The 25,844-nt window shown below is 39.1% G+C and overlaps 1 protein-coding gene across 2 annotated transcripts; it reads left to right on the top strand.

Moving 5' to 3' along the window:
- Window positions 1-240: 240 nt before the first annotated feature.
- Window positions 241-25,643, top strand: cdk12 (cyclin dependent kinase 12). Of its 2 annotated transcripts, none has more exons than XM_055220016.2 (14): window positions 241-2,361; window positions 7,361-8,047; window positions 12,802-12,999; window positions 13,083-13,222; window positions 13,305-13,475; window positions 13,555-13,744; window positions 13,841-13,897; window positions 16,467-16,568; window positions 16,649-16,726; window positions 16,818-16,934; window positions 17,480-17,611; window positions 18,766-18,968; window positions 19,232-19,645; window positions 24,740-25,643. In XM_055220016.2, the coding sequence occupies exons 1-14, from the start codon at window positions 1,274-1,276 to the stop codon at window positions 25,078-25,080; spliced, it is 3,918 nt and encodes a 1,305-aa protein (XP_055075991.2). In that variant the 5' UTR covers window positions 241-1,273; the 3' UTR covers window positions 25,081-25,643. The 2 variants fall into 2 exon arrangements, 1 of the variants encoding a protein (XP_055075991.2); XR_012359816.1 differs by having other exon boundaries at window positions 248-2,361; window positions 19,232-19,779; window positions 24,740-24,878.
- The last annotated feature ends 201 nt before the right edge of the window (window positions 25,644-25,844 follow it).

Here is a 25,844-nt window from a genome sequence, read left to right as displayed (position 1 = left end):
AAATGGCCTAAGAAAAGCTAACTTAGCACAACAAACAGCACGCTATTGTAATACACTACATACAATATGCTTTAATTATCATCAAATGAAGATTTAAGAAAAAAAACAATCAGTTGTTTTAACGTAGTGCTGTTTTCGGTTTAGTAATGTAAAAACAATGAAATTACTACTACTGTAAGCGAATGATCGTATATCTTATTTGATTGGCTGTCGCTTAGTTACCATGAAGACTGACAGTGTTCTTGTCCAATTAAATCGGCGTTAACTGTTAGATACACTGGCAATAGCCGTCGCTGTGAATACGTGGGGACGGGTAAATACAAATTTAAACCTCTAGAAAACATTATGGTAAATGTTTCCCTAAGAAATAGCCAAAAATAAGACCCGTGCCTTTATTAAATATCAAACGAATTCTGTGGCGTTTTGTGGTATTTCCTTTTCCGTGGGAGGGGCTTATACCGCGCATGCGCAGAGGAAGCTGCGCATAATTTTGGCTGTAATGGATGAAGTGAATTCTCTCTGAATTAAGGGCCGTGGAGGTTTTTATATCCACGAACATCGCCCAAATTATAGGTCTGGTTGCTTTCCAGAGCCGCTTAAGTGAACTGGAACAAATTTTAACACATAAATATGTGACAATTTCCGACAAATATGAAACTACAGAGAGTTTACACTGAACATTAAAGCGAATATGTGAACAAGAAGCAAGCGGGTCAAGTTTTATTTTCAGTTATGTGGGGAAACATTCATGCACAGAGAGCTTTACTTGGTCAAAGCTCGGCAACCGTGTGCAAGGAGAGCTAAACGTCTGTTTACACTTTGATATCGAACAAGGATAAGCAAACAAAAACAAGGGAGCGTGTATTTTTGTTCTTTCTTTTTGTCTTTCGAGAGGAGCTAGCTTAGCCTAAGCTAGCCGCGCAGTCGAGAGGCGCGAGCGCAATGCGCTGACTGAGGCGCCAGTAACATCATCGTGAAGGACATGAATCAACTTTATGGTTAAAAAGAACGTTTTTGTTGCGTGTGTACTGTTGGATATATTTTGGACTATTTTCAAGGAACCACATCTTGCACAACCGGACCAGGGGATGACTTCTGGATAACCTGTGCGCATTAAATCGCCTGCGCATCTTAGTTTGTGCCAGCATCCAACTTTTCCGTCTCGAGGTATTTTAAATTTCACTTAATATTAAGTGATTTCTGCTGTTCATGTGCTGTCTCGACCGAAGAGGTCCGCGTCTCCGGAGGACATTGGTCGCTCTAACGTGGAGGTATGCCTGGATCAGATCGCCTGCATGCGACCAAACGGAAGGCTGAATCGCTTTACCAACATCAGCAACAGGCGACCGGTGGGGCCGGCAAAACGGGTCCGTCTTCGCACACCGGCTCCGGTAAGCATCTTTTAAAATCGACGAGCTCCGCTTCTGCCAAACTCAAGCGAAGTAAGTCCAAACATGAGGCCGAAACCGCCGCCGTCGTCTCTGCTTGCGTTTCCACCGCGCCTCCAGCAGTGGGCGCCATCAAGCCGTTGGTTGAGTACGACGACATCAGCTCTGACTCGGACACTTTCCTGGACTCTCCTGCCGGTGCAAAACCGGCCGATTCTGAACGCGTAGATTCTGAATATGGCAAAACGGGACTCAGTGGAGACAATAGGACTCATAAACACAAGCGAGCCAGGAAAAAGTCCAAAGACTCCCATCGGGGTAGGGAGTCGGAGGAAAGGACGGAGGTCCCAAAGAAGAGCAGTAAGGAAAGGGATCGAGGGAGCAAGGAAAGTAAGAAGAATAAGGAGAAGCCAAGCTCAGCCGTGTGCCTTCCTTCAACATCCAAACGATCGGATGAATCCGGTAGTAAGAGATCCAGTGAATCTCTCTCAACCGCTGTGGTCCAGACGGCCGTGAATGTGGGCAGCAGCGCATCCTCCGCATCCTCCTCCCAGAGCAAAGAAAGCGGGCGTTCATCCAAATCCCGCAAAGACAAGGAGAGGAGAGAGGTCTATGAGGACAGGAGCCATCGAAAGGCCTCCAAGAGTCGCAAGGCGAGTCCCAAGAAGAAAAGCCAGTCTCGGGGTAGCCCTAGAAGGAAGGCCGCTGCCCAGTCAGAGAGTCCCAGGAGAAGTGTAGGGGACAGTCCTTCGACCGGCGAGCCGGACAACAGTTATTCATCCAGGCGCAGGGCTGCGAGCCCCAGCCCGTACAGGGAGCCGTCCAGACGGAGCAGGCAGAGATCAGAGAGTCCGTACGGACGTAGAAGGTCCTCGAGCTGCGAGAAGGATGGCAGTCCGTATATAAGCAGGAAACACTCACCGGCCAGTCCCTATGGCAACCGACGCTCATCCAGTACCAGTCCGGTGTCCAGGTGAGGTACCACACAAACACCACACGTGTTATCTGACAGAGTTGACGTTCAGTTGCATAGATATGTATGTAAAAGTGGGTGACACTGTACAACAAGGTTTCATTTGTTAACATTAGTTAAAGGGATAGTTCACCCAAAAATTTTCTATTTCTATTTTTCTTAACTCTCATGTTGTTGCAAACCTGTATAAATGTCTTTATTCTTATGAACACGAAGGAAGATATTTTAAAGAATGTTTGTAAACAAACCATTCCTGAGCCTCATTCACTTCTATAGTAGGAGAAAAGAATACTGTGGAGGTGAGTGGGGCCCATGAGCAGTTTGGTTACAGACATTCCTCACAATATCTTTCTTCGTGTTCATCAGAACAAAAAAAATTAGACAGGTTTGTAACAACATGAGAGTGAATAAATAGTGACAGAATTTTGGTGAACTATCCCTTTAAGTTTACATAACTTTGCATTATATGTTAATGTCTGTATTTGTTAGTTTTAGCATTTAATTAAAGATATTCAATGCAGTTGTATTTGTTAAAGGAATAGTCTCATTTTCAATATTAAAATATGTTATTACCCCAACCAAGAACCGTTGACACATCCCTCCACCATCCGCGCGCGTGCACGCAAGCGCCGGAGCACGCCGCGACGCCTCGACAGCATCTAGCCCAGCCCCATTCATTCAATGGTACCATTTAGAGATAAAGTTAGAAGTGACCAAACACATCAACGTTTTTCCTATTTAAGACGAGTAGTTATACGAGCAAGTTTGGTGGTACAAAATAAAACGTAGCGCTTTTCTAAGCGGATTTAAAAGAGGAACTATATTTTATGGCATAATAGCACTTTTGGGAGTACTTGGACTCGGCGCAGTAACACCCTCCCTCTCCCATTATGAGAGGGAGAAGGGGAGTGGACTTTTCAGGCGAGTCGAAGTACTCCCAAAAGTGCTATTACGCCATAAAATATAGTTCCTCTTTTAAATCCGCTTAGAAAAGCGATACGTTTTATTTTGTACCACCAAACTTGCTTGTATAACTACTCGTCTTAAATAGGAAAAACGTTGATGTGTTTGGTTACTTCTAACTTTATCTCTAAATGGTACCATTGAATGAATGGGGCTAAGCTAAATGCTATCGAAGCGTCGCAGCGCGCTCCAGCGCTTACATGCACGCACACAGATGATAGAGGGATGTATCAACAATTCTTAGTTAAGGTAATAACATATTTTAATATTGAAAATGAGTAGACTATTCATTTAACATTATTTAATGCACATTGAACAATCGTGAATAAACAATTTGTATTATCTATAGAAAGTATAAATGCTGTCCAAATGTTGTTAATTTTTAGTTCATGATTACTCATCCATGATGTAATTATAACGAATGAGATTTTAAATATAGGCTGCGTCCAAAAAGTTGCCTTCTGTGGCAGCATTCCACTATGGGGAGGCAGGAAGGCATCAAGGCATGTCTAGGCTGTGTTTCAACCAGCTCCCTTGTTCAGTAGTCAGGGCACTGATCAGGGAGTCGGCCATTTTAAGGGCTGTCTCAATCGCAAAATCCTTCCAGTGCACTGGAACGTTCATTCCCAAAAAATTCCCACAATGCAACGCAAAACCCAGTGAGCATCGATGGTCCCTATGTTCCCTTTTATAAAGACAAATATTTGTTTTAGTTTTAAATATAAACACACATCGCTAGACAGTAAGAGAACACAATCTTCTCAATATTTAAAATATTTATTAAAAATTGTAAAAAAAAATTATATTTAAAATGTAATTATTTCTCCAATTTTATGCACGGCTATATAAGAGGATAATGACAGTGGTTTTTACAATGTACTGTCTAAAAATTAAAGAGTTGTTGGTTTTGCTGGTTGTTGATAAGTAACAGCTGAGAGTAATCACAACACGCTTAAGAAGCCACGTCACAGGATATAAGTGAACGGTGTCCCAATGTCAAGTGAGCTAGGGTACTTACAAGTGCCCGAAACTGTGTACACAATATACTAATTCACGACCTCCGGAGCTAGGGAAAGACTTGAGACACAGGGCCAATGTTAGGTTTACTTCCTGACTTTTGAGATCTTGTCCCACAATTTTATGCGTGTGGGCACATGGAGAATGTGATTGGTTGAGCCTGGTTGAGTTCGAAAAAATAAAATGGCTGCCAAGAAAGCAGCTGGAGCACAAATTTAGTGTACCTAAATGTATATTTTCATTTTTTACACATTTTAATTGCATTTCTAGTGAGAAATTAGCATTTTTGTCATATCAGGATTGTCGGAAGGGGAGAAATCAGCCCAAAATCAGCCCTATTATCTTTTGGTGTGTACCCAGCATAAGTTTTTGGATGCAGCCATAGTGTTACATTAAAGTCACCTGAAAAAAATATTTTCATTAATGTTAATGCATAAATGTCAAGTGTCTAAATATTTGGGGGGGGGGGTTACTTTGTGTAAAACCATGTTTGAGGCAGCACATGTTGCAGGTAAGATCGGAAATAAAATCCGATTTGTTTTTGATATAGTATTTTCCCCCCTGTTTTTTTATTTTTTATACACATGGGCATGGCCAAGATGGCAACGGCAGGCACTGCCTACTATTGGCTTCAAAAAAGCTCTTCGCAAACCTATGGGTGATGTCATGGACACATCGTCTATATTCTTTATAGTCTATGTCTTTGACATGACCTTACTCAGACAATATTAAATATATTAAAGTTATATTTTAACACAGTGTTCTTTACATTATATAGGATGGCTTTATGTAGGAAACAGTAAATCACAATTTTCACAGGTTGGGTCACACATCCTCGCAATCAAAAGGGTTAAAAATGCATGAGGAGTTGTACATTTTTTACACATTGGTTTGTGTTATCCTATTTTACCCATTATGCGTCATTTTTTAGTTGATTTTGTGTTTAAAGGACAAGTTCGGTATTTTAGACTTAAAGCCCTGTTTTCAGATAGTTTATGATGAAATTTCCTTCCTAAAATGCATTAAACTTTCGTTTACACAGACGTGAAACTCACCGAGTGGTCAGGGGCGTTCACCGACAGGCCCACACAAAAACCGCCGCAAAAGACGCCTTCCAACAGGTGATCGTTGTAAACTTGTGGACCTATTTTTCCAAACGCCTCACACCCATACATTCTTCCGTTAAGAGCTTGAATAATAGACACTCCAGCCCAGTTGGTGGCGATAATCCGCCTTTGCCAATTGCAAGAATACAAACAACGTTTGTATGTGTTGTTCTTAACTAGACCCGAAATGTGTTGTTTTAACACAACAGTTGTAAGAGTGTGTGTGTGCTTATTTTCTATGGGTGACAGAATTGCCGTTCGTATGCTCTGCATTTCTAGGATTTCACGACATTTTAATTAAAGAATAAAAAGCAAAACTATCTTTCTTTGTTATAGGTGTCATTCTGAGTAATCGAATATCTGCATTGTTCTTGATTTAATCTGCACTATTAATTAATTATCAGCATATTTTACTGCCCTTGTTGTGGATTTATAATGAATGCTGATTATCATGAGCTTTCAGTCAAATCTTTAAATGTGCTTTACTAATAATGTTATTTATTTAAACACAAATGATAAGGTCATAAAAGTTGAAATTGGTTATGTAGTAGTTGACTGTGTTGATTATTATGGAAAAGTAGTATAAATTGTATTTTGTTTTTTAGGCCGCAGTATGAGATAAGCTTTTTATATTAGCAATAAAAATGCATAATGTCCTTCATTAGATAGATTATAACATTTGATCCATGTTTAATCGTGTCACTGATGCATAATGAGATATTTGCAAGTTATGTTTGAGGATTGTCTTTTAGTATAGTAAAATATTACTGTTATATTAACATTACAAATAAAGGGCACCTGTTATGCAAAATCCACTTTTATAAGGTGTTTGGACATAAATGTGTGTTTGTAGTGTGTGAACAACACAACAACCCTACCGTTTTAATCCCCATTAAACCATAGCAGACATGCTGTTTTAATGTTTTAATTCTTTTGTTAATGTGATGTCACACTGATGAAGCCCTGCCCACAGCCACTGACTGTCTGGTTAATTTAACCCAAAAGCTTTACTAAATGTGTTTGTTAGCAGACATTGTAGCGCTTATGTGGGTAAATATTTTTTATCGAAAGCACTCACTTTTCTTTTGGTAAGAGCGTTTGCTCATTTGCATTTAAAGGGGACAGAGAATGAAAAACCATTTTTACCTTGTCTTTTTTGAATAATGGTAGTCTACCCGCATTCACAAACATACAAAAAGTTCTAGACATTCCAAACATTTCAATCTCATAGAAATTCCTCTTTAGAAATGTCAGCCAGAAAACAGCCCAATCTGAAAAACTGATGCTTATGACATCACAGGCATCTCCCTGCCCCTTCACTTTAAAATAATTGGCTACATTTTTTGAGTGGCAGCAAAGTCAGCCAATCAGTAATGAGATTGCAAGTTAAGCCAGTAGGGGGAGCCAAATAGGTGCAAAACCACTTGTTTAAATTCCCCCAACCCAAAATAGCTATTTGAGAGAGGTTTTTAGGAAGCTTCTAAGGCATTACAGACCCAAACAAAAACATTTTTGTCTACATGTCACATCACAGAACAAGGATAAACACCCCGTTCAATCATTCTATGTCACCTTTAAAGGTACACCCATGAAAACAGTCAATGATTTGTGGAGTATTTTGAGCTGAAACTTCATAAACGCATTCTAGGCACACCTGAAACTTATATTACATCTTGTAAAAATGGGCATAATATGTGCCATTTAAGGAGTTGCTGTAGTGAAAGCAGTAAATCTTTATCACATAGGCATATTGTTTACAACGGGTGTGTTGTCCAATAATCACCACATAAAAATTTGAATTTTTTTAACGCAAAAAACTATCAGTGTGTTCACATTAGAGTCGTTTAAGGTCTCCATGTTTTGTATGGTTTGCTGTTCTGTTGATTTTTAAAACCTCTTTGTCTCCTTTTTAGGCGATCCCTGCGTTCCCGCAGCCGTTCTCCACACTACTCTTCCTCTCGTCGCTCATCATCTCGTTCTCGCACTAAAAAACACTCTTTATATTCCGGAAGCTCTAGAGGAAAAAAAGAAGAAAACCGATCACCGTCGCATCTTCCAATCACATCCAGCCTTGGCGCCGAACTTACACGGCGAAAAAAGGAACGTCAGGCGGCTGCCGCCAAAAACTCTCCTTTGCTCCTCCAAAACACGTCAAACGCTGTAAACTTGCCAGTTAAAAACACAGAGTCGACACTAGAGACTGCTCCACCCCCCGAGCAGCAGAGACCTCCCTCTCCGCCTCAGAGCACCGTTATACCGGAGGAACCCGCCACGGCTCCTCCGCCTCTGCCGATGTCCAATCCTCCTCCGCCGATGTCCAATCCTCCTCCGCCGATGTCCAATCCTCCTCCACTACCCATATCATCTCCTCCGCCTCTTCCTGCCAACTCTCCTCCACCACTTCCTCTCTCATCCCCTCCACCCCTTCCTCTAACCAGCCCTCCGCCACCAGCTCCACCCTCAGCACCGGCTGCATCTGTTCCCTCCTGGCCAAAAAGCCCCACCCAAAAACCGACAAAGAGTCCTGCACAACCGGTGAAGACCTCCACCCTCCCACTGCTTCCTCTCCCGCCGGTTCTTTTGGGAGACAGCAGAGACAGGTAAGAGACACTTAAGCCTCTTAAGAGACAGCTTATGTTAGCAGTGCATATGTACATCTGTGCTCACATTAACAGTTTTCAGCATTGATATTGGGAGCCGTGTTGCATAGCTGAAGTGCAGGTGCAAGTAAAGGAGTTGGGCCTTAACTTTCGGTTAATTTTAGCAGAAAATGCTTCACTCTGTCTCCATATTTATCAAATGTTTTGTTTGCAATACAGGCTGTTCTAAATCAACATAGCGCTTCTATTGAAATGTGTTAAAATTCTTTATTTTTTCTGGCTTTACAGATTAAGGTCCCCTTATGTTCACACAGGTGTTCTAAGCCCTTTTCACACACCGATTACAGAAAAGTGTCCAGGAGTTTACCAGGGATCGTTTTATTTTGATTAATTCACAGTGTTAATAATTTACGTGATGTGACGTTTTCCGGAAAAGACACATGACGTGCATTTTATTTGCAATCGTGCACTTAGTAGATTTTATACACAGCATCTTAAGTTTGCTTCTTATTCGCGATTTCTTTCTCAAGAAACCACGCGGATGCTTTTTTGTTTCTGATTTGATTTTAAATGAATGAATGAGGTACAGTTGTATTATGCTGCCGATTGATACAAGTTTCAGAGCGTATGGTGATGAGCTCCTTGATCTCTGCTTCATTCCAGTTTGAAGATGTTTTTTGTTGGGATTGTTGATCTGCATTTAAAACCCTGGAGCTGAACCATAACTTCTTGTTGCGATGACATGCACGTGTTGCGACACACAGGATGCATTCCGTAAATGTAATGGCAATTTTACTAGGTCCCCTTGACGGGAACGATCCCAGAAACAATTATGGGGGATGTTTGCGTTCACATAGGAGTAGGGGTGGGCGATTAACCGGTAGATATGATAAACCGGTTGAAATTTTGAGATTTTGGACTATTGAGGTTACGTGTCCATGTCTCGTTGCTGTCCGCAAAAACGTAACGTTTGTACACGTATTTAAAACAACTGATTTTAAGCCATTGAAACACAAACAACTGTGCTATATGCGCATGCCGTTTCTGTGTGATAGGAGCGCACAAATCGCGCATTCTCTGCTCATTAGGGTGATTCTCACGAAATCCAGATTTAGAAGGTGTCCAGCATCATAATTTTTAAAAGCCCTTGAATCCAATTTTTTTGCACATATAAGATTAGGGTCTGAATTTACTATAACCATTATTTTTAGAGGATTTAAAAAATATTTAAGACTTATTTACATTTTTTAGATTATCATTATCAAAAATTATCATTACCGCAACATGATATTAAATTAAATATATGCATTTACAAACTCATGTTTCAGTAATGAGAACTAAAAGTTGTCTAGGTACTATGAAAATCAAAATTTCAATTTGAATTTTTTTCTGGAGAGAAAAAATAAGAACAACTTACCTGGCATCCATCTTGTGTGTCACAGTCTATTATGTCCCTTCCAACAATTTTTTTTAAATGTTAGTTTCTTGAGGGCTTAAACAATGATTGAATGAAAATTGTTGTGGAGGATGAAAAAATTGGTCTTAAACACATTTATATTTCCTTATTATTGTCTCTACATTTACCAATGATCACCAAATACCACATGTTTCTTTACTGTAAATGTTTATAGTATAACATTAACTGAAAATGTTTTTATTTTTTTATTTTTTTTCTAAATTTTCCATGTCAAAAGAACCCAAATCCATGTAGGGCTGGGTATCGATTCAGATGTTCCAGATAGAGTTGCCGCGGTGAGGTAATTTTCCCACCGGTTAATCAGCGCGTCACAAACTCGGTGATCCCGGTATCACCGAGTGGGAGGGGCTTATAAATGCGCATGCAGACGTGCACATTTTACTTTCACTTTTGAATTACGCAACTGTTTAAAGGCAGCGCTCGCGTAAGCTGCGTTAAATCGCCTATGAATTTGCGTGCAATGTGAGTGCAACAGCTGGTTTACTTAAGTGCTTGAGTCAATGTGCGCAGGTAATTCCTTACAGAACCCACCAGTCCCAAGCAGAGCAACCGGCTACTTCTCCATAAAAGCGCTGCTTGAATGATGGGTTTAATATTTTTCTTGATGAAAAACACAACAACAAAACGATCTCGCTTATATTAAACATCATATATGTATATTATAACAAAAACGAGCAAAGCACGCGGCTTCTGTCATCATCTGGTCAGTCAGCTCGCCTTGCAAACTCTGACAGAAATAAATGAAATCTGACACCTGCGGCTCTGTGACGTGACGCGCGTTCAGCCCCGCTGAATTCAGACAACAGACACATACAGTTGTAAGTGTTTGCTCTCTCTAACGAAACTAAATGATTTAATTACACGAAAATATCAAAACGACGATGAGAGACGGTGTCGCGGTGGGCAAGTGATATAACCGGTGAGAGGCTGAAGCACCGGTTATCACCGTTTCACCGACTATCGCGGCAAGCCTAGTTCCAGATCAATTCAATTTCGATTCACAAGCTTATCAAATTGATTCGATTCCGATTCTCGGGACGGTTTTTATACTCGATTCTCGATTCAACTCAATGAATATAGATTTAATACAAATACTATATTAATAAGAAATAACAGTGAACAGCAGTTTACAAGTGGGTAATTAATAAAAAGAAATTAAAAGCCACAACACTAACGTTGTCGTCTTGCTTGCGAAATCTAAAATGGTTCCAAACCTCTTACTTTTTATGTGAAGGCGGCATCGACGAAGCACTTGAAACCGCCATTTTAAGCACTGAATGAAAGAATGACAGGCTCCTTGGTAACATCGCGCAAGGCAAAAAAGAGGGTGACATCTAGTGAAGAAGACTAGTAATTTGATTAACGTTAATCTTACGTTCAATGTTTATAGAAAAAAATATGGGGAAAAATCGATTCTGCTATTTGAGAATCGATTCTGAATCGACCACGTTTTAAAAAACGATTAATCGAAAAATAGATTTTTTTTGCCCAGCCCTTAATCCAGTCATGGACACGTTGCGGTAATGAAAATTTCCACTTAAATGTGGAAAATAGGGATGCTCATATCAGTTAATTTTTCCGACCGACAACCGTAGCTTCTAAACCGAACATTAACCGTTAACTTATAAGATTTTAATATGAAATTGTCATTGAGTAAAAATACAGTTGACGGTTGTCTGTGACCTAGTTAAAACAAAAGATTTAATTTGAATGTGCAAACAGCAGCGACAGATCAACAACAGAACCAGGATTCATACATTATCAGATATTCACGCAACATTACCTTATTAAAAAGCACGCGATCAGTCCAGGGGAATAATATCCAAAAAGGGCAGATTGTCTCCGTTTCATCTACCACAGTGGTCATTTCTAAAGCAGGATGCTTTTTAGAAAGTTTTGCTTTTGCGTCGTCTTTCTCCGTTTGTGCAAAAAGAGAGATGGTTATGGACAGGGTCAGAGGCCATCAGCGAACGTCTGTCCGGATGTGTGCGAGACGGACTGCGTCATCTTGTGCGGACACGCGCGCGTCTCCGTTCAGCTTCCAAACACGCATACAAATGATTTCTCATACAAATGATTACTTTATCAGACCGTCAGGGCAGCAATAATTTGTGTCATTTACAGGACACGCACCATGTATTAACACATATTTTTTTATTTTAACTGATAATGTTAATCGGTCATAAATTCTTACCTTCGGTTAACGGTTAAACGGTCAATGTGAGCATCCCTAGTGGAAAAACAACAAAATTGGTTTGTATGTCATTTGAAATCATGTGCAAAATAGTACATGAAGAGTTGTTTGTAACTGCATGCTTCTTATTTTGATACTCTAACTTTGCATTTACTTTTTTTATCAAAATGCTTCATGACACTTCATAAGTCTAATTTCCTGAGAATCACCCATAAACACGCTATCACGCGCTGTCAAGAGCATGCCACACTAGCAGGCGGTGATATAACCCTAATCGTAAAGCCACGTTGGCCAATCAAAACCCTTACTCAAAAGCAAAAATCCCCGGTTTTACTGTTTACACGACAACACTGCAACCGGCGTTTCTGACAATCCTCACCCTGGCAGGGGTTTTCAAAAATGTTTGGTTTCAGTGACCTGATACTGCATTTCCGTGTGGGTGAACAGCCAAACCGCATAAAAAAACTCAAGGTTATAAAAATACCTGTGTCTGTGTTGACAAGGCCTAAGATGGGGGGTCTATGGGATTGACTTCCTTTTTAGAGCCTGTCTCTAGTGGCCAGTCAATGAATTGCAGTTTGTCACTTCCGTGTTGGCTCCACGAGAGAGACCGGAAGGTTGGGCCTTGGTTTTAACAAAAAAATACAAAACTTATTCCTCCTGCCTTACAGATGTCCTAAGTGGTTACCCATGAACAACTCTCTAACTTTGTGTTGGTTTGATAATGTTTGCAAGATTTTGTCTTATACTGCTTCAAGTCAAAGACCACATTTATTTCTGTGATATACTTGGGGTATGATGTTTTTTATATTATCCTGTTGCTTGTATTCACAGCAATCTTTTTTTATTCAGTTGGCTTGTGAAGGTTTTTACTTGTAAGCTTTTTATTCTTACATTTTCTTGGCATAGAAATAAAGAAATGGATTTGTTTTTACATCTGTATAGAAGTATTTATGTCAAATCATGGTAATTGTTTTGTTTGCACTGTTTCTTACAAAATGATCGCTATATTTACGTATTCACGCCTAAAAATAGACACTGCCATTTTATTTTAATCTTTAATCGTCTATCCTACTCTTTCAGTCCAAAGAAGAGACTATCCCAGAGGTCATCACGGAAGGAAAGAGAAAAGGAGAAAGAAAAGGAAAAAGATGTCAGGACTCGCCTTCTTAGCGAGTTGCCCCTCCCACCAGTGCTTCGTGGAGCCGACCCGTCCCCTCCACCATCACCTGTCCAGGAACCCACAATCCCTCTGCAACAAACCTACAAGAAGAGACCAAAGTAAGTATTACTGTATCACATTCTCGGTTCATCTTAAGACTCAATGCAGTAGACCTGACAACGTCTCCGTGTGATCTCTCTAGGATTTGCTGTCCAAGGTACGGAGAAAGGAAACAAACTCAGACTGACTGGGGAAAACGTTGTGTGGATAAGTTTGACATCATCGGCATCATTGGAGAAGGAACCTACGGCCAGGTGTACAAGGCCAAAGACAAAGACACAGGTGAGCTGCCGCTATCTGATTTGTCAAACTGCTGCTAATGAGTTTTAAAATGAGAAGTGCTGACGATTATGCATCTGTAAAGGTGAGCTGGTGGCGTTGAAGAAGGTTCGATTAGATAATGAAAAGGAAGGATTCCCCATCACCGCCATTAGAGAGATCAAGATCCTCAGACAGCTCAACCACACCAGCGTGGTTAACATGAAAGAAATCGTCACTGACAAACAGGACGCGCTCGACTTCAAAAAAGACAAAGGTCTGTTAAATGCATTATTAGTTTGATAACTGTGTGTTTTAGTGTTCAGACAGCCTTTGAATTGCATTTATGTGTTTAGGTGCCTTCTACCTGGTGTTTGAGTACATGGACCACGACCTGATGGGACTGTTGGAGTCTGGGCTTGTGTCTTTCTCTCATGAACACATACAGAGCTTCATGCATCAGCTCATGGAGGGATTAGATTATTGCCACAAAAAAAACTTTCTACACAGAGACATCAAGTGCTCCAATATACTGCTGAACAACAGGTACCAGTGTTTTTAATCCGTGATTGTAACCTGTTTCCCATCCAACATGGTGTTTATTATTTTGCAAACCTCTCTTATGCTGATTCTCTTTTATAGTGGTCAGATCAAGCTTGCAGATTTTGGCTTGGCTCGTCTGTATAACTCAGAGGAAAGGTAATTTCAGAAATCCTAGTTTAGTTATTTAATGCAGTGTTTCTCAAACTTTTCAGCGTGTGGCCCCCCTTGTGTACGGTGCATTCCTTTGCGGCCCCCCAAAGAAAATTTATGACAAAAACAGTTCTCAAACTTAAGATTTTAATTAAATAAAACATTCAATTACACAAAGTTGTGCTGTTGGTTAGTAGCCTTATTATTATTATTATTATTATTATTATTATTATTTTTATTACACAAAATTCATGATAAATTAATGTATTTTATAAAATGTCATAAAACTGGGGCCCCCCTGGCACCATCTCGCGGCCCCCCTGGGGGCACCGGACCCCAGTTTGAGAACCACTGATTTAATGCTATGCACGTTTTTATGAAAAAACTTCATGCATACATTTTTACATGATGCACTTCGGTTTTTAAAGATAATTTTAAACGCTAACTAAAGCAATAATTTGTAGGGGTGTGCATTGGCACTACCCTCACAATTCGATTCAATTACGATTCACAAGGTAACGATTTGATTCAATTCGATTCTACGATGCATTGCGATGCATCAGAATTCTACTGTACACAAGGCAAAATTTTAATCAGTCAAGTAGTAAAGTCAAGTGCAACTATTCTCAACAAAAACGGAAGCTTGGCAGCTTTAAGACAATGACAATTATATACCTGAGATGAGAATTTTACACACAGCGTAAGTCTTGTCTAGTTTCCCATTAACTTCATAGAATCCGAAATGTGCCCATATGTCCACTTTCCATGGAAAAGGGTGCGTTTTTATTTACCGGTTTATCACTGTCATCTCTCTCCGCCTCAGCCATCTTGATTGTTGTTGTTATGCCCCCTGAAGCATTGAAACTTCACAACTTTATTGTCCACTCAAGGCCAGAAAATAAACAGTTACATAATCGATTATGGCACTTTGCTGCATTGATGCTGAATCGTGCATGCGCGCATTGCGATGCATTGCCGAATCGATTATTGTTGACACCCCTAATAATTTGTCATTCCACAAGGCAGCCATGTCCTATCTACTTAAATGGGGAAAGACAGATATCCCTAAAATCACAATTAAACCTGATATTAACTCTTTACCATTACTTTTACCATTTAGATAATAGTCAGTTTTACTGCTGTTTTCACAGCAGCTGCTATGAAAACCAGCCATTTTGTTAAACGTTTTGCCACGTTCAACGTGCCACGAGCTCCGGCGTGGTCACGTGGAAAAGTGATGTCGTTGCATACCCTCTATAGGACTCACGCACGTCTCGAAAGTCACTGTGCAAAGTACAGTGTATAAAGTTGGAATTTTTCTTAAAACATTGCATCGCTTACACACAGAAGATCTTAAATAACCCATTGGAGCCGTGTGGATTACCTCTGTGAAAGATGATGTACATGTGTATCCCAGATTGCTTGAGAAGGAAATAAATATTTTTTTAAATGAATTCATAATTTTGTTATTTGATTGGAGTATCTTTTTAAGCTTAAATTGGGCTAAAAACAACCACTTCACAAGGTTGTTTCTACTTTCGCACCACTTCCCCAGACAATCGTCAGTCTTTATCGATTGATGGTTGTTGTTTTTTTTACTGAAAGGCGGGATTTTGTTGCCAGAGTGGCCATATTAAGCGTGGCATTATCCCTTATTCATAGGCTGCGTCCATATACCCACATTTGCAAAGAATTCTTGCCACCTGTAAAAAAATTAATTAAAGTTTATTGTTTATAGTCCCTGAATAAACGACACACAATTAATGATATTTCTAATTATGTAATAAAAGCAGTTGCAGAGGCTTTACAAAATACAGAACAATGTTTGCACCAATGAAATGTGTAACACTTTTTGTTTTAATACCAAAATAATATGTAATATGTACTTATTAAAGGCGCTCTAAGCGAATTGACGCGTTTTAGACCATAAAACATTTTTTGTTAGATACAGCAAACATCTCCTCACTATCTGCTTGCTGCCTGTCCGCTGATCAAACTGTAAAAAAACGCGATCTCTGTAGACAGCTCAGGCTCGACAAACGGCAATATCAACATAGTGGCCAAACCTAGCACAACAAAACATAACAAAGTGTTCCAGCCAATAAACGACAAGAAGGATTTGGGGGTGGGGGTTGGGCGCGTTTTTTAACCCCCGGCCGGGAGAGGGAGGGGGAGGAGTGAGCTACGCTCCGTTTGTTTGAAAACAGTTCAAACATCAACAGGAAGTGACGTCGCACATTATTCGCTTAGAGAGCCTTTAACTTACAATTAAAAGTTTCTGCGACATCTCTGGAGGTTTAAGCAAAAGTGTCAAGATTTACATCCAGAACATGAATGCATGATCAGATATGCTTTGCCTTGAATATCGGTTGAAGCGGTGGGTTAAGGGCACTGCACTTAGCTAGTTTTAAGACATGGGACAGTCTTGCGCCCTTACTTCCTGTCGCGTGCACCCGTTCTCGAGTGGCCAAGACCACAAGTGTGGGTATTTGGATGCAGAAATAGTAATAGCAGTGCTTAATCCTGTTCATTCTTTGTCTTTACTTTTATGGTCTTTGTGTCTGGTCATTTCCAGTCGGCCTTACACTAATAAGGTGATCACATTATGGTACCGACCACCTGAGCTGCTATTGGGAGAGGAGAGGTACTCGCCTGCTATAGACGTATGGAGCTGCGGGTAAGCCAATATCTGTTATCCGCTAACACCAACTTCCTTTGTGCATTTATGTTGAAATCTAAATGATTGTTTGTGTACAGGTGTATTTTGGGAGAGCTCTTCACTAAGAAACCAATTTTCCAGGCCAACCAGGAGCTACTGCAGCTGGAGCTGATCAGGTGTGTAGTCAATCCTATGTGATAAAAACTTGAGCAAATGTACTTTGTGAGGTGCTGTTACCATAGATTGTGTTTTATTTGTTTTGTCCAGTCGTCTGTGTGGAAGTCCGTGTCCTGCTGCATGGCCAGATGTGATAAAGCTGCCTTACTTTAACACGATGAGACCCAAGAAACAATACAGGCGACGCTTACGAGAGGAATTTGCTTTGTAAGTTTCTGATTGGTGCCATCAATGAATTAATAAGTTGTATTTATCTTGTAAGTTTGGCTTTGTTCACGCTGCAGGCATACAATGCTTTGTTTTCAAATCTGTTCTGCTGGACTGACTTGTAAAATTATCTGGGGTCTCATTATAAAGCGTGTATGCACAAAACGGGGCTGGAAACGTGTATCCGGCAGTTTCTACACAAAGGTTGTGATCTATAAAAAACTAACTTGACTAGCTAACTTGAGAATGGGCTTACAAGTTGGGATGATTCAGGATGATTCATGTACGCACACTTGTGGGTGATTTGTGATTTAAAAAGTGAATAATTGCTTTGTTGTATAAGTCTTAATATTTTTTGGCTTTTGTGAATATGTAAACTTTTAGTAAGGATCCTACGCACAGTTTTATAAATGAGACCCCTGGTTGTTCAGACATCTGTATTGGTTGATGTAGTAATGATTTAAGCATATCATGCCACCATAACAGCATGTGTCCATGTGGAAAAGGTTTAGTATACCAGTATATTAAAAATGTCTGTCTTGCAGCCTGCCCACCTCGGCGCTTGACCTGCTGGATCACATGTTGACGCTGGACCCGTCGAAACGCTGCACAGCCGAGCAGGCCCTCGCAAGCCAGTTTCTGTGTGACGTGGAGCCCAACAAAATGTCACCGCCAGAGTCAGTACATCTCTCACATCTTTATCGTTTAAATCTTTTTAATAAATATGATCGACTTGAAAGAGATCCACTGTATAACATAAACCCCACACATATGAGAGTTTAACTTTAAAATTAACATTATACAGGTTGTGCTAATTACAGCTAGCAGTATGCATTGCCATAAAAGAGCCTTACTTTTAAGGTGTCTATGAGCTTTAAAGGATTAGTCCATTTTCTTAAAAAAATCCAGATAATTTACTCACCACCATGTCATCCAAAATGTTGATGTCTTTCTTTGTTCAGTCGAGAAGAAATTAAGTTTTTTGAGGAAAACATTCCTGGATTTTGCTCATTTTAATGGACTTTAATGGACCCCAACCCTTGGACTCTAAACGAGGCATAAGGTTCTTATCTAGCGAAAAGATTGTCATTTTTGACAAGAAAAATATGCACTTTTAAACCACAACTTCTCGTCTTCCTCCAGCTGTGTGACGAGCCAGTGCGACCTCACGTAATTGCGTAATGACGTGGAAAGGTCACGTGTTACATATATGAAACACACTTTTGCGGACCATTTTAAACAATAAACTGACACAAAGACATTAATTAGTATCATTAGACATACAATAACGTCAGAACGGTCCTCTTTCTTCACACACGTAAACACTGGGGCGTAGTTTCGATACTTCATCCGTGACCTCTTGACATGATGACGTATTACATGAGGTCGCACTGGCGCGTCACAGGACCGGAGGAAGACGAGAAGTTGTGGTGTAAAAGTGCATATTTTTTATTTTTCTTGACAAAAATGACAATTATTCACTAGATAAGACCCTTATGCCTCGTTTGAGTTTATTTAGAGTTTTAGAAACTGCAATTTTAAACTGCATTAAAACAGTTAAGTGTTGGGGTCCATTGACGTCCATTAAAATGGAGAAAAATACTGTAATGTTTTTCTCAAAAAACACAATTTCTTCTCAACTGAACAAAGAAAGACATCAACATTTTGGATGAAATGGTGGTGAGTAAATTATCTGGATTTTTTTAAGAAAATGGACTAATCCTTTAAAGAAATCCATTAAAATAATCTAATTCTGTACCTGTTGGTCACATGACATTGTGCCAATAAAGATACAAAGAGTTTTGTTGTAATAACTCAAATGTTCTCCAGATTTGCCTCATTGGCAAGATTGTCACGAGCTGTGGAGCAAGAAACGACGGCGACAGAGACAAAGCGGAGTGCCTGAGGACCTCCCTGTCGCCAAAGCGCCACGAAAGGAGTCTGGAGGGGAGAAGAGCCGCCCGCCGCCACCACCTCCTCCACCTCCATCTGCCCGTCCTGCGCCAGCAAATACTGCAGCCAGTGAGCTCGAAGGTGGGCTATGAGTTGTCTCGGATAATAATCTTTTCACTAAAACACACAAAACCTAAAGTTTTTGATATGGTAAGCACAAATCTGATTGGTCGACTTATGTAAGTATGGGCACGTAGTTTTTAATGTGGTCTGTACATTCATTTAATTTTATCCCTATATCCTTGCCTCCCCACCGTGTTTGGGTTACTGTAAAGTGAGTGGATCTTGGTCAGCTGTAGTTTATAACAAGCCATGTAACTTGTGTGCTGATTTTCTACGCACAGGTTTGGGAGCGGCAGCGGAGCAGTTGAACCAGACCGAGTTGGCTGTGCTTCTGAACCTGCTCCAGGGCCAATCAGACAATCTTAATCTCCCGCAGATGGCCGAGTTACTCCGCAGCTCCTCCGAACCTTCAACATCGCTGCTGTCTAAAACGCCCGCCGCCCCTTCTACCCCTGAAGTGGACCCCGCGCAGCAGCAAGAAGTGCTTAGCCATCTCTCCACCCTGTTCCAGTCCTCTAGCAATCCTCAGCCTTCGGATCTTCCCCAGGAAGACCAGGCCGGCCTCCTCACGCTCCTGTTGGAGCAGCTGATAAAGGCTCAGGCACAGGGGGCGGAGCGAGCGGACGAAAGCAACGGAGTGCGGTCGGACGAGGCCGTGGCGCGAGACAGCTCGGCATCCGTCAAGGGCAGCGAGGGCAAGTGTTAGCTAAGTCTACGGGTGGGGCGGGGCCTGAGTAATCGAATTGGCCGCAACTACTAAAAAACAAGTTTGTAATGTCTCATCGGCTCTCCACTGACGGCTGGGTATGTGGGACCCACCCGCATCGAGGCAATTATACGCTTTTCATTCAAAGATGTTTGTTTCGTTGTTGTTTTCCTATCTTGTGAAGGGAAACGGTTCGTTGGAAGACTGCAAGCTGCAACATAATAAATAAATTGTCATGTTTATTTGAAACCCAAATGTTTTTTTCTGCTGTCGTGAACTTTCATTAAATTTTAGCCTTGCAGCATTTTATTTTTCTTAGGAACAAAATCCCAAGCCACTGTTTTCGTGTCATTCGTTCACACGCTACGCTTGATATTTTGTGCGCAAAACTGGCTATGTTGCGTCCACTGTACCCCCAGAAGGATAAACGCCAATAGGATGGTTAGTGTTTGCATTAACCTGTCTGTGTTTTGATCCCAGATGAAGTAGTTCTGGAATAAAGAGCAGTTTTGGACACATGTTTACTTGTGCCTCTGTTCTAAATGAATACACAGATTAATTTACATGTCTGAGAGTTAGCATTACGCATAGTTACGTATTTCATACTGAACTGGCCTAGCACAGATAATGGGTGAATTTCACAAAGCCTAGGTATTTTCAATTCATATTATATATTTTTTTAAGTATCTTCCATTTGTGCGCTAATTATTAATACAATTTCAGTATTAGAAATTAGTAGTATTCAAAATATTTATTTCATAGTAGAAAAAGTTGTACTGTCTTTAATTTATACTAATTAAAGGTGCAGTGTGTAATTTTTAAAAGGATCTCTTGACAGGAATGCTAAATAATATACAAAACTATTTTATAAGGGGTGTATAAAAACCTTTTAATAATGAACCATTATGTTTTTATTACCTTAGAATGAGACGTTTTTATCTACATACACAGAGGGTCCCCTTACATGGAAGTCGCCATTTTGTGCCGCCATGTTTCTAAAGAAGCCCCGGTGGCGGCTACTGTAGCTTCTCTATGCGTTTCAAAAGCGAGGGAAGAGCAGTGGACTGAGCCATGGGTTGCAATTCGCAACCTCACCACTAGATGCCACTAAAACTTACACACTGCACCTTTAAATAAACATCATTGCACTAGAGTGGTTTGTAATATTGAATGAAAATTGGGATTAAAAATGAAAATTAATATTAAATTTAATACATCATGATATTAATCACAATTTTAGCGACTGATAATCTGTTTTAGGATGTTTTCACACATAGTTCATTTTTAAAGAACCAAACCCAGTTCACTTAAAGTGAACCAGAAAAGGAACTGAACTGGAAGTGATCTCAGACCCTTTCTTGTTCACATCACAACTTCATCATGTCAAAACCACACGCAAAGCGGACCGGGACTTCATTGCTTTTACATGTCAAAAAGAAATCGAACCACAAAAGCGAACCATACTCTGGGTATGGTCCGAGTACGGTTCGCTTTTGGGTCTTTTTTGGGGGATCTTCGATCACTTGGGTTGTTCACATATACACACTGTCCTGCTTCGAGAGCGTTTGGAGGTCTCAAACAAACTAGGTGTTACGAAAATGTCACAATGCATTAAGGATCCCAAATACAAGTTTAAATAACTTAAAGGGATAGTTCACAAAAAAAACTAAATTCTGGCATTTTCTCACCCTTAAGTTGTTGCAAACCTGTATACATTTCTTTGTTCTGCTGAAAACAAAGGAATATATTTTGGGGCACCATTCACTTCAATAGTATTATTTTACTATGCAAGTCAATGGTGCCCCAGATCTGCTTTGTTGCAAACATTCTTCAAAATATCTTCATTTGTGTTTATAAGAGGAAGAAATTCATACATGTTTGGAACAACATGAGGGTGAGTAAATTATGACAGAATTTACATTTTTGTCGGTGAGCTGTCCACTTAGTTTTTTTTTGTGGTCAAATTTGAACATGCACCATACATCCAATACACACATGGACAAAAGAGTTTTGTGAGATTCACCCATTTCTATGTGCATGATCTTATAGTTTCGTAAGATTTTTACATGCAAAGGAAAAGTCAGGAACGTTTACTGCTTTAATTCGACTTTATAAAATGTCATTCTTGAGCTCATGGTCGTTGTAGCTCAGTCACCCTATCCTCTCATCAGTAGTTTTCTTTCTGATCTCTCCTAACTAAACAGTCTTTGGGTTTTAATTTGTGAATACACACTGTAATAAAAGTCTTACTGTGAGAAGTGTCAAATAAAGCTACGCTGTATATTTTGTCAGCACCTTTATATTGTTTTATACAAATGCAAAAGGGTTTTGTTTTAGTTGTTTTATTTATCAATCTTTCATTTGTTGCAGTGATTAAAGTACAATATTTAAATCTTAAAAATCAGAAATACATATCATTAGTCAAATAAACTTTAAACACACTAGAAAGTACTCATAAACTATATGTTTCAATGAGTCAGCTTTCAATCTAAGTAGTTTAATAAGTGCATGTGTGCGAGCATGATGCATGACTTCATTTATCACCACCATCCTTCAAAAAATCTTTACTGTCTTAATCTGTACACTTAAAATTATATACACATTCAAACACTATTATTAGATAAGCTAGTATACGCTCAGTTATTACCTTATGAGTAGGTTGGCTGAGACTAGCAATTCTGGTCAGACTCTCAGGTGCATTGCGTGCCTTGTTTTGTAGTCTATAAAATTTCATCTGTTTTATGTATTTTTAAACAATTCATTTAGAAAAAGACTTCATATTAAAGGGACACTCCACTATTTTTGAAAATATGCAAATTTTCCAGCTCCCCTAGAGTTAAGCATTTGATTTTTATTGTTTTGAAATTCATTAAGCTGATCTCCAGGTCTGGTGCTAGCACTTTTAGCGTAGCTTAGCACAATCCATTGAATCTGATTAGACCACTAGCATCACGCTAAAAAACAACCAAAGAGTCTCAACACTTTTCATATTTAAAACCTGACTCTTCTGTAGTTACATTGTGTACTAAGACCGACAGAAAATTAAAAGTTGTGATTTTCTAGGCAGATATGGCTGTGAACTATACTATCAAACTGACGAAATAATCAAGGACTTTGTTGATGTAACATGGCTGCAGCAGGCGTAGTGATGTTACTCACTGACCGAAAATAGTCCCCTTGGTTACTTTGCAGGGGACTATTTTCGGGCAGTGCGTTTATATCACTACGCCTGTGCAGCCATATCTCACAACTTTTAATTTTCATTCGGTCTTAGTACACAATGTAACTACAGAAGAGTCAAGTTTTAAATATGAAAAATATTGAAACTCTTTGGTTATTTTTTAACGCGATGCTAATGGCAAACCTGTATGCATTTTTTTGTTCAGATGAATACAAAGATATTTTGAAGTTTGATCAGAAGCCCCACTGACATCCGTAGTAGGAAAAAAAATACTTTGGAAATCAATGGACCTTCTGATCGGTTTGGCTACAAACATTCTTCAAAATATCTGACTTTGTGTTTGTCAGAATAAAGACATTTGTACAGGTTTGTAACAACATGAGGGAGAGTAAATGATGACACAATTTTCATTTTCGGTGAACTGTCCCTTTAATATATTTTTTACATAAATATTCATGTAACGAAGATATAGCAAATGTACAGCTTTACAAATGTTTCAAAGATTTATTATATACACAAAAACAGTTACATATATAACATGTATAACCAAAATATTTATAAACTTTGCCAATTTATGCACAATACATCTAGAAGTCTATACACTGTAAAAAATGCAGCATGAAGTTAAAACCACTTTAAGTTTTGACCTATGACGAGTTGACATAACTTAAAAAAGTTAAACAACTTCAACTAGTTTTTATAAGTTATGTCATAGGTCAAAACTTAAAGTTGTTTTAACTTCATGCTGCATTTTTTAAAGTGTATAGACTTCTAGATGTATTGTGCATAAATTGGCAACGTTTATAAGTATTTAAAAAATGTTTAAAAATAGTTTTAAAAAGTTAAACAACTTCAACTAGTTTTTATAAGTTATGTCAACTCGTCATAGGTCAAAACTTAAAGTTGTTTTAACTTCATGCTGCATTTTTTTACAGTGTATAGACTTCTAGATGTATTGTGCATAAATTGGCAAAGTTTATATAAGTATTTAAAAAATGTTTAAAAATAGTTTTAAAAAGTTAAACAACTTCAACTAGTTTTTATAAGTTAAAGTAGCAAAAAATATATGTTGATGTAACAAAAATGCAAAATTTTTAACCATGTAGAAGTTTTTAAAAGACAAACAGTGTGTATGTATATATAAACATATAAATAATGTATAAACACAGACTTTGTTGCTTGTGCAAGTTTAAATCTATTACCTATTAACTTTATTACGTTTTAATATTTATTAACTTTTTGAGACTTTCAGCTGTATTTGTACTAAAACAGAGATTAACTCAATTATAGAAAATCGTCTTATTGATAGAAAATTTAATCTATTTTAATGATTTTAATATGTGTGAAATCCAGGTTATAGTCTCATAATCTAAGGCTGATATTAGAAGCATTAAAGTTTGATTTCAATCTTTTACATAACCTTACTCAGTCAATATTAAAGACATCAAGGTAAAAAATTAACATTATGTAGGAGGCATTTATGTAGAAAACAGTCAATCACAAAAAATTACTTTAGCTGATCACTATGCACTTTTAATTCAAATAATATGTAATATGGATAACGTTGTTATATACACATAAATAAGTGTTTTTTAATATAAAATAGTGTAAAAAATATAGACACAAATACTATGTGTTAGATTTAACCAATTTTACATTATACACATCTGCATGAAGATTGAATCATATTTTAATTTTTTTATATTTTATTTAAATGAAGTCACTATTATTTAAATAGTTTAAATGCACAAATTACTATAATAGGAAACTAGTCAGTATTTGGCTGGCACAGTGCAAGCAATTGTAGCTCATACATCACTTTGTGAACTTGAATGTGTTAATTGTTTTTAACACAATCTTGTGTTTAACTCTTCTGTCTGTGTTTTTTTTTTTGTCTCGCAGATGCTGCATTAATAAAGCCAGAGGCGACAGGCTCCACGTCTGCACTAGAACCTGCATCCTCCACCTCCAAACCCCCTCGTGACATCACATCTGACGTAGTGGGCACCCTGCTCCAGCTTTTCTCCCAGCAGGCCTCAGAGGACGGGCGTCCTTCAGTAGACCTCCACCCCGGTCAGGTACCCATTTCTCCTCAGAGCACAACCCCACTGGCTGCTTCCTCTTACATCCCATCGCCCGCTGCTGGTCTGGAAAACTCTGCTTCGGAGATTCAGTTCCCCCAGGACCAAGATCTGAGGTACACGTTGGGTGGGGCCACCGGCCCTTCCTGTGCCGGGACTTAAAGTCACACGCTTTGTCCACTGAACTGTGTGTGTTTTTTTAGCGTGCTTTATAATTATCCGTTGCGCTTCTGTTTACTGTTTTTTCTTCCGTTAGAGGAAACGTAAATGTTAGGAAGAATTCTTGAATGTTTACCGGATGACGTTCATCCCTCCCAGCGATGTACAGCGTTATTTGGAGGCCGTTTCGGTAGTTTTACACTAACTACAATGTTGAAGCATAAACTTCCCTAAATGGCTTTTGAGCACTGATATCTGTAAAGCATGAGACCTGGTCTGGTTTAAAGTCTAGGTCTGTCTTTAGCGTGGTCCGGATAGAAGAGAAAAGTGGTTTTATTTTTGGTGGGAAAATGTGTCCATATTCCGACATCCACTGGATGAGTTTTCACACCCTTTGCAGTTTGTTTTCAGGACCATGAGGTTTGGCGAAGTTGAATTAAACTGAAACTCTTACAAGTAACACTGACCGATCTGATTTTTAGCAACAGTATTGCTAACTTTGATTTGAGTATGCCAAATGTAAATGTTGTAAAATTACAATAAATTAAATGTGTGGCAAAGTAAAATGTGTCTTCCTGGGCTCAGGAAATGTTGATCTAAACATAGAAGTTGATCTTTAACTATAAAGGCAAAACAAATTCTAAGGTTTCAAAATGTTCAAAATAGTTTTCACTTTTGTACACAGGGATGCTAATATATGAGATCATCTTTTTTATCTCTTAAGCCAGAGGTTTCCAAACTTTTAATTTTGCTTCCCACTTAGATAA

Source organism: Misgurnus anguillicaudatus, chromosome 20, assembly GCF_027580225.2.
Source record: "Misgurnus anguillicaudatus chromosome 20, ASM2758022v2, whole genome shotgun sequence".
NCBI classification, from domain to species: Eukaryota; Metazoa; Chordata; class Actinopteri; order Cypriniformes; family Cobitidae; genus Misgurnus; species Misgurnus anguillicaudatus.
The sequence above is the reverse complement of the archived record's forward strand: the minus strand, read 5'-3'. Positions and strand labels throughout refer to the sequence as shown.